This window comes from Salvelinus sp. IW2-2015, unplaced genomic scaffold, assembly GCF_002910315.2.
Source record: "Salvelinus sp. IW2-2015 unplaced genomic scaffold, ASM291031v2 Un_scaffold6452, whole genome shotgun sequence".
Classification (NCBI taxonomy): Eukaryota; Metazoa; Chordata; class Actinopteri; order Salmoniformes; family Salmonidae; genus Salvelinus; species Salvelinus sp. IW2-2015.
In genome coordinates this window covers 18,306-30,965 of record NW_019947714.1, presented here as the reverse complement: position 1 = coordinate 30,965, position 12,660 = coordinate 18,306, and the positions used below count along the sequence as shown (strand labels likewise).

At 45.7% G+C, this 12,660-nt stretch overlaps 1 protein-coding gene and 1 long non-coding RNA gene across 3 annotated transcripts in view; one reads left to right on the top strand and one right to left on the bottom strand.

Annotated features, from left to right (window-relative positions):
• Window positions 1–10,317, top strand: part of LOC112078899 (A disintegrin and metalloproteinase with thrombospondin motifs 3) — a gene marked incomplete at its 5' end in the record, with an annotated part of 16,314 nt that extends 5,997 nt beyond the window's left edge. The window contains 4 exons of the mRNA XM_024145005.2: window positions 1,314–1,427; window positions 1,514–1,659; window positions 8,460–8,646; window positions 10,217–10,317. Coding sequence (XP_024000773.1) covers window positions 1,314–1,427; window positions 1,514–1,659; window positions 8,460–8,643 — 444 coding nt within the window. The remainder of the gene's footprint in view (window positions 1–1,313; window positions 1,428–1,513; window positions 1,660–8,459; window positions 8,647–10,216) is intronic.
• Window positions 10,318–11,315: 998 nt separating this feature from the next.
• Window positions 11,316–12,208, bottom strand: LOC139026949 (uncharacterized). Of its 2 annotated transcripts, none has more exons than XR_011478956.1 (3): window positions 12,142–12,208; window positions 11,710–11,763; window positions 11,316–11,354 (listed from the first exon to the last, which is right to left on the bottom strand). It is a non-coding gene; the product is annotated as an uncharacterized lncRNA (long non-coding RNA). The 2 variants fall into 2 exon arrangements; XR_011478957.1 differs by lacking the exon at window positions 12,142–12,208 and adding an exon at window positions 12,058–12,075.
• Between the last annotated feature and the right edge of the window lie 452 nt (window positions 12,209–12,660).

Genomic DNA, 12,660 nt, shown 5'->3' with positions numbered 1-12,660 from the left:
AACTGAGCCACTTTGTAACCTGCGACCATTACAGTAGTGAGTCACTGAGCCACTTTGTAACCTGGACCATTACAGTAGTGAGTCACTAGCCACTTGTAACCTGACCATTACAGTATCACTGAGTCACTTTGTAACCTGGACCATTACAGTAGTGAGAGTCATCTTTGTAAACCTGACCACTTACAGTAGTGAGTCACTTTGTAACCTGGACCATTACAGTAGTGAGTCACTTTGTAACCTGGACCATTACAGTAGTGAGTCACTGAGCCACTTTGTAACCTGGACCATTACCAGTAGTGAGTCACTGAGTCACTTTGTAACCTGGACCATACAGTAGTGAGTCACTGAGCTACTTTGTAACCTGGACCATTACAGTAGTGAGTCACTTTGTAACCTGGAGTGACCTACTGGTTGTGTGTATGTACTGACCCACATCATAAGCTGAGCGTGACCTACTGGTTGTGTGTATGTACTGACCCACATCATAGCTGAGAGTGACCTACTGGTTGTGTGGTATGTACTGACCCACATCATTAGCGCTGAGAGTGACCTACTGGTTGTGTGTATGTACTGACCCACATCATAGCTGAGAGTGACCTACTGGTTGTGTGTATGTACTGACCCACATCATAGCGGAGAGTGACCTACTGGTTGTGTGTACTGACATGTATGTGTAACTGATAGATGCACACACTACATGTTTTTAAATGGAAGTATTTTGTGTAATGTATTTTTCGTTATGTCGGACCCCATTAAGACTAGCTGTCTCCTAATGGGGATCCTAATAAAATGAAATACATTCAGCCATACACATACATTTTTTAAAATTATTATTTAAATTTTATTTCACCTTTATTTAACCAGGTAGGCCAGTTGAGAACACCTTTATTTAACCAGGTAGACTAGTTGAGAACAAGTTCTCATTTACAACTGCGACCTGGCCAGGATAAAGCAAAGCAGTGCAACACAAACAACACAGAGTTACACATGGAATAAACAAACATACAGTCAATAACACAATAGAAAAGGCCTATATACAGTGTGTGCAAATGGCGTGAGGAGGTAAGGCAATAAATAGGCCATAGTAGCGATTACAATTTAGCAAATTAACACTGGAATGATAGATGTGCAGATGATGATGTGCAAGTAGAAATACTGGTGTGCAAAAAAGTAAATAAAAACAATATGGGGATGAGGTAGGTAGATAATGATATACTGCAGCTGGCTGACTGGKTTCCTGAACATCTCCTGTCTATCGCTCCATTGGAACTCCAACCCAGTAAACCAGCGTTTAAAATGTCTTCTTCTTCCAGTTTCGCACATTTGACCCATGTAAGCAGCTGTGGTGCAGTCACCCTGACAACCCATACTTCTGCAAGACCAAAAAAGGCCCTCCTCTGGACGGGACTGAGTGTGCTCCTGGGAAGGTGACAACTCCTCCTAAACTATGCTATGTAACCATTAGCTCAGCTTGTTGTTGTGTCTGTCTGACTGTCCTCTGTCTCCTCTATAGTGGTGCTATAAAGGTCACTGCATGTGGAAGAATGTCAACCAGGTGAAGCAGGATGGCTCCTGGGGCTCCTGGACGAAATATGGTTCCTGTTCCCGCTCCTGTGGGACCGGGGTTCGCTTCAGAACTCGCCAGTGCAACAACCCAGTGTAAGACCCGGCACCACACTCCCCCTAGCTCCTAACTCCTCCCATAGCACCACACTCCCCCTAACCCCTCCCATAGCACCACACTCCCCCTAACCCCTCCCATAGCACATAGCAACACATCCTACACTCCTCCCATAGCACCAACACTCTCCCTAACTCCTCCCATAGCACACACTCCCTAACATCCTCCATAGCACACACTCCCCTAGACTTCTCCCATAGCACCACACTCCCCCTAACTCTCCCATAGCACCACACTCCCCTACCCCCATCAACCATAGACACCACACTCCCCCTAACCCTCCCCATAGCCACCACACTCCTCTAACCCCCTCCCATAGCACCACACTCCCACTACTCCCTCCATAGCCACCACTCCCCCTACCCCCTCCCATAGCACACATCCCCTACCCCTCCCATAGCACCACACTCCCCTAAACCTACCCCCCTCCCATAGCACCACACTCCCCCTAACTCCTCCATAGCACCACACTCCCCTAACTCCTCCCATAGCACACACTCCCCTTACCTCCCATAGCACCACACGCCCACCCCCTAACTCCTCCCATAGCACCACACTCCCACTAACTCCTCCCATAGCACCACACTCCCCTAACTCCTCCATAGCACCACACTCCCCTAACTCCTCCCATAGCACCACACTCCCCCTAACTTCCTCCCATAACATCCACACACTCCCCCTAACTCCTCCCATAGCACCACACTCCCCCTAACTCCTCCCATAGCACCACACTCCCCCTAACTCCTCCCATAGCACCACACTCCCCCTAACTCCTCCCATAGCGAGAGAGAGGGAATTAGAGGGATTGTACTTAAATTCACAAAGGACACCAGATAAGACAGGAGAATTATACCAGATATAACACATGCCATATCTATCGGCCCCATCTCACTATTTCCAAGCAAGATGACGCCAATGGAGATGGCAGTTTTGCGTCTAGTTCTTAGGAAACTGTGCAATATTTTGTTTTTTTATGTATTATTTCTTACATTGTTAGCCCAGAAAACCTTAAGTGTTGTTACATACAGCCGGGAAGAACTATTGGATATCAGCGAGACGTCAACTTACCAGCACTACGACCAGGAATACGACTTTCCCAAAGCGGATCCTTAGTCTGCACCTCCCATGGCATTTGAACTGATTCCAGAGGCCAACCAGAAACAACGCTGCCGGAGGAGAGGGAGCCGGAGTGGTCTTCTAGTGAGGCTTCGGATGCGCACACACCACCCACCGCTACCAAGTATATGTCCAGCTAATGTCCAGTCCCTAGATAACAAAGTCGACAAAATTGCTTTCCATAGAGATATCCAGGATTGTAACATACTCTGTTTCACGGAGACATGGCTAGCTGGGGACCTGCTGTCGGAGTCCMTACAGCCAACGGGATTTTCAGTCTCTCTGGTAAGAAAAAGGGCGGGGTGTGTGTTTAATGATTAACGACTCATGGTATAATTGTAACAACATACAAGAACTCAAGTCCTTTTGTTCACCTGACCTAGAATACCTCACAATCAAATGCCGACCGTATTATCTCCCAAGAGAACTCTYCTCGGTWYTCGTCACAGCRGTGTATATCCCCCCGCATGCGGATACCAAGACGGCCATCAAGGAACTTCACTGGACTTTATGCAAATTGGAAACCATACATCCTGAGGCTGCATTTATTGTAGCTGGGGATTTTAACAAAGCTAATCTGAGAACAAGATGGTGAGTCCAAGATGGCGTAGCAGTCGGAAATGTCTTTGTCTTGTCACGTGTTAAAAAACTGTAAATAGTCTGTATTTTTTATTTTTTTTTGTATATATTTTAATCTCACTTTCCATCTACGAACTAAATATACTTTCATGCAACCAGCCTCACCCAATGTGGTACGGATCTGCTATTTTTTATACCTTATAACTTGAACCTCTAGCCAGCAAACTAGCTACTTGCTACTAGTCATTGTTAGGCTCTACTAGCGGTCTTCACCTTTAGCTCGGACACTAGCCAGCTTTAGCTCGGACAATTACCTGCCAGTATGCACAGCGCGATATCAACCCAGTGCATATCAGACTGCTTTTATATACCATATCACCGTATTCCTGCCGCAATCTCTGGACCATTTCACCGGATCCTCGCAGCTAGTTAGCTGKAACCGAGTGGCTATTGTGGGATAACGCCTCTTGTCCCGAAGCAAGCACCAGTTAGCCTTGAGATAGCCTCGAGCTAGGCCCATCTCCCGGCCAGCCGACGGGGTATACCAGCTAATTCTTGGGCTACAATACCTAATTTGCCAATTGGACCCTTTATTGTCGACACGGAGCTCCGCCGATCCATCATGACTGGTCTGCRGACGTAATCGCCCGATGTGGTTTCAACAGGCTTTTCCGTTGCGATGTCGCTGAAGACCCATCTGCTATCCCCGGCCCGCTAGCTTTCTGAATGCCGTGTCTCCCACTCGCCTAGCGTAGGAGTGACTACCGAACGGCTCCCTGACTCACCTATTGCTGCTCATTGGACCCTATGATCATTCGGCCACACAGCTGATGCCTGCTGGTCTGTTCATTAACACTGTATATCATTTTGTTTCTCTGTCATCCCAGCCTCGAACTCAGGTCCTGTGTACCTAACTGACCCTCTTTGCCCATTCATTGTGATTTACCCGTTGTCTTAGCTCTCCCGACCAACACTGATTGCTTTTCCTCGTCACGCCATTTGCACACACTGTATGTAGACTTTTTCTACTGTATTATTGACTGTATGTTTGTTTATTCCATGTGTAACTCTGTGTTGTTGTTTGTGTCGCACTGCTTTGCTTTATCTTGGCCAGGTTGCAGTTGTAAATGAGAACTTGTTCTCAACTGGCCTACCTGGTTAAATAATWTWTTTTTTTAAATGCCTCTCTTTAATGTCAATATGCCTTGTCTACTGCTGTTTTGATTAGTTCTTATTGTTTTATTTCACTGTAGAGCCCCCAGTCCCGCTCAACATGCCTTAGACAGCTCTTTTGTACCACTCCCCATACATGCGGAGACCACACCTGGCTTAACTGGTGCCTCCAGAGATGCAACCTCTCTCATCGTCACTCAATGCCTAGGTGCCTCCACTGTACTCACATCCTCCATACTCTTGTCTGTACATAATGGCCTGAATCTATTCTGCCACGCCCAGAAATCTGCTCCTTTTATTCTCTGTTCCGAACGCACTAGATGACCAGTTCTTATAGCCTTTAGCCGTATCTAATCCTACTCCTCCTCTGTTCCTCTGGTGATGTAGAGGTTAACCCAGGCCCTGTAGCCCCCAGTACTACACCCATTCCCCAGGCACTATCATTTATTGACTTCGGTAACTGTAAAAGCCTTGGTTTCATGCATGTTAATATCAGAAGCCTCCTCCCTAAGTTTGTTTTATTCACTGCTTTAGTACACTCCGCCAACCCTGATGTCATAGCCGTGTCTGAATCCTYACTTAGGAAGGCCACCAAAAATTCTGACATTTCCATCCCCAACTACAACATTTTCCATCAAGATAGAACTGCCAAAGGGGGTCGAGTTGCAATCTACTGCAGAGATAGCCTGCAGAGGTCTGTCTTACTGTCCAGGTCTCTGCACAAACAGTTCGAGCTTCTACTTTTAAAAATCCACCTTTCCAGAAATAAGTCTCTCACTGTTGCCACTCGTTATAGACCGCCCTTAACCCCAGCTGTACCCTGGACAGTGTGTGAATTGATTCCCCACCATCTATTTTCAGAGTTCGTACTGTTTGTTGACCTAAACTGGGATATGCTTAACTCGCCGGCCGTCCTACAATCTAAGCTAGATGCCCTCAATCTCACACAAATTATCATGGAACTTGCCAGGTACAACCCTAAATCCGTAAACATGGGCACCCTCATAGATATTGTCATGTCTTTGGCATCATTAAACTGAAGATGAATCTTTATCAAAAATTATCTGTAATTATTATTACGTGATTAAACTACTTAATCATGTAACTGTAATTAACTAGGAAGTCGGGGGACCAAGGAAAATATTCAGATTATAAAGTTATAATTTTCCTATAACTTTCAGATATTTTAATATCTGATCAATTAGTCTTCTTATTAATGAATTATTATTTACCTCATGTTAGTCTCATTCCAAACATCGTAAATTGTTGGTTATCTGCACGAACCCAGTCTTCACTATGAGTCATCCATACATAAATTGTCTTAAATCATTCATTTATTAACTAACTAAATCATCACAGAAATGCACAAACAAACAAGTAGATATGGTTACAAGGAAATGATAGGGGAATGTGCCCTAGTGGGCTAAACCGGCATGGCGGCTTGTTAGACAAAGGGATTGATAGGGGAATGTGCCCTAGTGGGCTAAACCGGCATGGCGGCTTGTTAGACAAAGGGACTGNAACCGGCATGGCGGCTTGTTAGACAAAGGGACTGATAGGGGAATGTGCCCTAGTGGGCTAAACCGGCATGGCGGCTTGTTAGACAAAGGGACTGAGAAGGGCGCGAAAGATAAGACACTCTACAAAGTTTAGAATTATAACAATTGAAATGCTAATCCTTTGCACATGAACGCTCACTCATTCAGGAATAATTGCAATCAATATATGTATTTATGCTCAGTGTGTCGTCTTGATCGCTGTTGGAAAGTTTGTTTCTGTTGGAGAGTTTGTCTGCCCTCTCGCTCTCTGCCGTGGTTAGAATGGATAGTTCAAAGTAACATTCAGCAATGTTGTTATAGAATAGATGTTTCGGCGGTTGTCGGTCTTCACGTTCAATGGTACAGAATTCCTAGCTGCAGACTAGTAATTAATATCAAGGATTTGTTCTTATTCTGTCGGTATAGTCTCAGAGTTTAACCACGTGGTATGGTTAAAAGATTCAGCAATCTAKTCAAACCTTAACTCCCTCTGTGATGAGGTACTGGTCTGGTCTCAAACCTTAGCCCTCTCGTAATTGATGTAAGCTTGGTCTGAAGATAAATTCCCAAGGTGGGGTTTTATTCGGAACATAGAAAAGGGCTGTCCCATGACGCCAGGACATGTCTGTGCTTCTGAGGGCTTGCCAATGACTTTGTGAAACTAACTTCTTATGGCTGAGATCCCATTAACGGGATCGACTTGGCAACAGCCAGTGAAAGTGCAGGGCGCCAAATTCAATCAGAAATCTCATAATTAAAATTCCTCAAACATACAAGAATTTCACACCATTTTAAAGATAAACTTGTTGTTAATCCCACCACAGTGTTCAATTTCAAAAAGGCTTGACGAAAGTGATACATATGCGATATTATAGTTAGCGTCGGCGGCACCTATTCACAGAGAAACACAGCCATTTTTCCAGCCAAAGAGAGGAGTCACAAAAAGCAGAAATAGAGAATTCACTAACCTTTGATGATCTTCATCAGATGACACTCATAGGACTTCATGTTACACAATACATGTATGTTTTGTTCGATAAAGTTCATATTTATATCCAAAAATCTCAGTTTACATTGGCGCGTTATGTTCAGTAATGTTTTGCCTCCAAAACATCCGGTGATTTTGCATAAAAGATACAAGTGTTACACATGGAATTTTAGATAAACTTCTCCTTAATGCAACCTCTGTGTCAGATTTCAAAAAAGCTTTGCGGAAAAAGCACACCATGCAATAATCTGAGTACAGCTCTGAGACCAAAACAAGCCATACAGATACCCGCCATGTTGTGGAGTCAACAGAAGTCAGAAATAGCATTATAAATATTCACTTACCTTTGATGATCTTCATCAGAATGCACTCCCAGGAATCCCAGTTCCACAATAAATGTTTGTTTTGTTCGATAAAGTTAAATAATTTATGTCGAAAAACCTCCTTTTTGTTCGCGCGTTTAGTTAAAAAATCCAAATTCACGACGCGCAGGCCAGAAAGTCAAAAAATTACATTACAGTTTGTAGAAACATGTCAAACGATGTATAGAATCAATCTTTAGGATGTTTTTAACATAAATCTTCAATAATGTTTCAACCGMAGAATTCCTTTGTCTTTAGAAAGGAAAAGGAATGCAGCTACTTCTCACGTGTGCATGCCTGACTGAGCTCATGGCACTCTGCCAGACACCTGGTTGAAACAGCTCTCATTATCTCCCCCTTCACAGTAGAAGCCTGAAACAAGGTTCTAAAGACTGTTGACATCTAGTGGAAGCCTTAGGAAGTGCAATATGACCCCATAGACACTGTATATTGGATAGCCAAAGACTTGAAAACCTACAAACCTCAGATTTCCCACTTCCTGGTTGGATTTTTTTCTCAGGTTTTTGCCTGCCATATGAGTTCTGTTATACTCACAGAAATCATTCAAACAGTTTTAGAAACTTCAGAGTGTTTTCTATCAAAATCTAATAATAATATGGACATCTTAGCTTCTGGGCCTGAGTAGCAGGCAGTTTACTCTGGGCACCTTATTCATCCAAGCTACTCAATACTGCCCCCAGCCATAAGAGGTTTAACATGGCAAAATATGTAGAATTGCAGGAAATTAACTTTAAAACTTCAAAATGTTCTTCGGTCCATGGCAAAATGTGTAGAAGCGGTGTGAACAATTTGAACAGTTTGGGGTCGGCACGGGCCGTGCGGTGTTTTTTGTTGTTGATAAATGACAATATCCATCCGGKGCTTTTACCACACAGGACATTTGTGTGACTGAATCTTCTAAAATAGTATTTGAGTTCCCCTGCACTACCTGATAGTAGATATGTTTGTGTAATTTGGAAAATGTATAATGATGATAGTGTATGTTTCTCCCCTCTCCTCAGCCCCTCTAACGGCGGTGGGGACTGTCCCGGGGTGAATTATGAGTACCAGCTGTGTAACACCGAGGACTGCCCCAAACACTTTGAGGACTTCAGGGCCCAGCAGTGCCAGCTACGCAACTCCCACTTTGAGTTCCAGAACACCAAACACCACTGGCTGCCCTATGAGCACCCTGACTGTGAGTAGTGTGTACACTGTTAGAAAAAAGCTTTGCAAAAGGGTTCTTCAGCTGTCCCTATAGGAGAACCCTTTTTGGTTCCAGGTAGAACCTTTTTCAGAGAACCGAACAGGGTTCTGCAAAGGGTTCTCCTATGGGGAGACGTGCCCTATTAGCCAGTCACGGAGCACCACTGTGCCTCAACGTGCCCTATTAGCCAGCCAACGGAGCACACTGTGCCTATTGCCAGCACGGAGCACCACTGTGCTCACGTGCATTAGCCAGCCACGGAGCCATCCACACGTGCCTATTCAGCCAGCCACGGAGCACACGGCCAAACTGGCCTATTAGCCAGCACTGAGCACCACTGTGCCCTGCTATTAGCCCAGCCACGAGCCCACACTGTGCTCAACGTGCCCTATTAGCCAGTTCCACGGGCACGGCCCAACGTGCTATAGCCAATCACAGGCAAGTGCCCACCAGCCCACTATTGCAGGAAATGTGCACCGGACCCAATTAGCCAGCTAAAGGAGCACCACTGTACCTCAACGTGCCCTATTAGCACAGTATGGGAGCACCACTGTCTCACGGCCCCTATTAGCCACCACGGAGCGCTCCACTGTGCCTCATTACGGCCTATGCGCAGCGGAGCACCACTGGGCCTCAACGTGCCACCTATTAGCCACTGGAGCACCACTGTGCGTCCTCAACGTGCCCTATTAGCCCAGCCCAGGAGCACCATGTGCCCAACCGGCCTATTAGCAGTCATACGGAAGTCACACCATGTGCCCCACGTGCCCTTTACACGTCATAGAGCACCAACTGTCCCTCAACGTGCCCTCATTAGGCCAGCCATGGCTAGGCACCACTGTACCTAGCGTGCCCTATTAGCCAGCCATGGAGCACCAACTGTACCTCAGTGCCCTATTAGCCAGCCATGGAGACCACTGTCCTCAGCTCCTATACCAAGCCTGGACTCCATTGCAAAGCACTAATAGACGCCACGGAGCACCAAATGTGCTCACGTGCCTATTAGCCAGCCACGGAGCACCACTGTGGCAATAACATGCTTTTTTAATTTAGTTTAATTTTGTATTTAACTTTATTTAACTTTATTTTAATCTTGCACAACAATCAATATTTGTTGGTACATACACATATTTAGCAGATGTTCATGAACGGGTAAGGAAATGCTTGTGTCTAGTTCCAAAAGTGCAGTAAATATCTAACAATCACAACAATACACACTAATCTAAAACTCAAAAATAATATAATTTATAGAAATTAGCAATGTCGGAGGGGATTGACTAATAATACAGTGAATAGAATACAGTTATACATATGGAGCATGATTAAAGTGGCCAGTGATTATATGTCTATGCTAATATGGCAAGCAGCCTCCAAAGGTGCATCTGTTGAGTACCAGGGCGTAAGCTGGCTAGTGATAGGCTGTCACTAACATCTGATAGCTTGAATAAAAGCTGTTTTTATTTTTTAAGCCCGACAGGTTGCTCTCACAATAGTGGCATCTGTAAAGTTTGTAGTGAGGGATTTTAGGTGCCAAGTGGTGTCCAGCTTGTAACTGTGTTTCAGCCAATAAAGGTGCACCTGTACTGCCAGTCGAAGGAGACTGACTGACGTAGGCATACATAAGCCAGCTGGTGCATGATGGGACAACGCTGCTCCTACAAAGACCCCTACAGCATCTGGTGTCCAGAGGAGAGTTGTGTGGTGAGTAACCTTAACTCTAACTAATGTTACATAACTAATCTTAACCTAGACCACTTTTATCAGGGGAGAAATGTTAGGTGAGTAACCTCAGCCTTAACCTTAACCCAGCCCTAACACTATCAGCATCTGTCGGGGATGTGGTCTTAGAAGTAGAGCTAAACCTAACCACTCTGTGATCAGGGAGAGAGTGTCTTAGTAGCTAAACCTAACCCTAACCTCTCTTGCGTCAGGGGGAGAGTGTCCTTGAGTAGGCATAACCTAACCTACTAACGCTCTGTGTCAGGGGAGAGTGTCTCTGATGAGGCAAACCTAACCTAACCGCTCTGTTCAGGGGAGAGTGTCTTGAGTAGGCTAAACCTAACCGCTCTGTCGTAGGGGAAGAGTGTCTTGAGTAGGCTAAACTAACCCTCTGGTTGTCAGGGGAGAGTGTCCTTGAGTAGGCTAACCTAACCTAACCCGTCTGTGTCAGGGGAGAGTGCTTTGAGTAGGCTAAACCTAACACGCCCTGTGTCAGGGGAGAAGTGTTTGTAGGTAAACCCTAACGCTCTGTGTCAGGGGAGAGTTCTTGAGTAAGGACTAAACCTAACCCATCTGTGTCAGGGAGAAGAGTGTCTTGACTAGGCTAAAGCTAGACCTAACCGCTCTGTGTAGGGGAGATGTCTTGAGTAGGCTAACCTAAACCTAACCGCTTTGTGTCCAAGGGGAGATGTCTTGAGTACGGAACTAAACCTAAGCCGCTCCTGTGTCAGGGGACGAGTGTCTTGAGGTAGAGCTAAACACTAACCGCATCTGTGTCACAGGGTAGAGTGTCTTGAGTAGGCTACAACGTAACCGCACTGTGTCAGGGAGAGTGTCCTTGAGTGGCTAACCTAACCGTCTCTGTGTCAGCGGAGAGTGTCTTGAGTAGGCCTAAACCTAACCTAACCGCATCTGGTGTCAGGGGAGAGTGTCTTGATAAGGCTAAACCTAACTAACTGCTCTGTGTCAGGGGAGAGTGTCTTGAGTAGGCCTAAACCTAACCTAACACACTCTGTGTCAGGGGAAGTGTCTTGATGGATAAAGCCTAACACGCTCTGTGTAGAGGGAGTTGCTTGAGTGGGCCTAAAACCAACCGCTTTGTGTCAGGGGAGAGTGCTTGAGTAGGCAACTAACTCGTGTCACGAGGTTCTTATATGCTACCAACAGTATGTGTCATGGGGAGAGTGTCTTAGAGATAGGCAACTAAACCTAAACCTCTCACTGTGTCCAGGGGAGTGTCTGTAGTAGGCTAAACCTAACCGTATCTCTGTGTCAGGGGAGTGTCTTGAAGTAGGCTAAACTCACCTAACCGTCTGTGTCAGGGCGAGTGTCTGAGTAGGCTAAACTAACCTAACCGTTCTCCTGTCAGGGGAGAGTGTCTTGAGTAGGCTAAACCTAACCTAACGTTATGTGTCAGAGGAGAGTGTCTTGAGTAAGGCTAAACTAGCCTAACCTGTCTTGTCAGGGGAGAGTGTTCTTGAGTAAGGCTAAAACCTAAGCCTAACCTCCTGTGTCAGGGGAGGGTGTCTTGAGTAAGCTAAACCTAACCGCTTGTGATCAGGGGAAGATGTCTTGGAGTCAAGCTAAACTAACCAACTCTGTTGTCAGGGGAAGAGTGTCTTGAGTAGGCTAAACCAACCTACCCACTCTGTGTCAGCGGGAGAGTGGTCTTGAGTAGGACTAAACTAACACACCGCTCTGTGTCAGGGGAGAAGTGTCTTGATAGGCATAACCTAACCGCTCGATGTCAGGGGAAGTGTCTTGAAGTAGGTCTAAACCTAACCGCTCTGTGTCAGGGGAGAGTGTCTTGAGTAGGCTAAACTACTCAACCGCTTCTGTGTCAGGGGAGAGTGTCTTGCAGTAGAGCTAAATATAACTAACCGCTCTGTGTCAGGGAGAGTGTCTTCGAGTAGCGCTAAAAACCTAACCGCTCTGTGTCAGGGGGAGAGTGTCCTTGAGTAGGCTAAACTAACCGCTCTTGCTTGGCGAGTGTCTTATGGGGATAACTAACGCCGGTCAGGGATGTCTTGAGATAGGCTAAACTAACCACTCTGTGTCAGGGGAGAGTGTCTTGAAGGCTAAACTAACCACAACCATCTCCTGTGTCAGGGGAGTGTCTTGAGTAGGCTAAACCTAAACCGTCTCTGTGTCAGGGAGTGTCTGAGTAGCTAAACCTAACCCGCTCTGTGTCCAGCGGAAGAAGTGTCTTGAGTAGCTCAAACCTAACCAGCTCTGTGTCAGGCGGAGAAGTGTCCTTTGAGTAGGTAAGTAAAGGAATTTAAGTGTTATCCGGGATG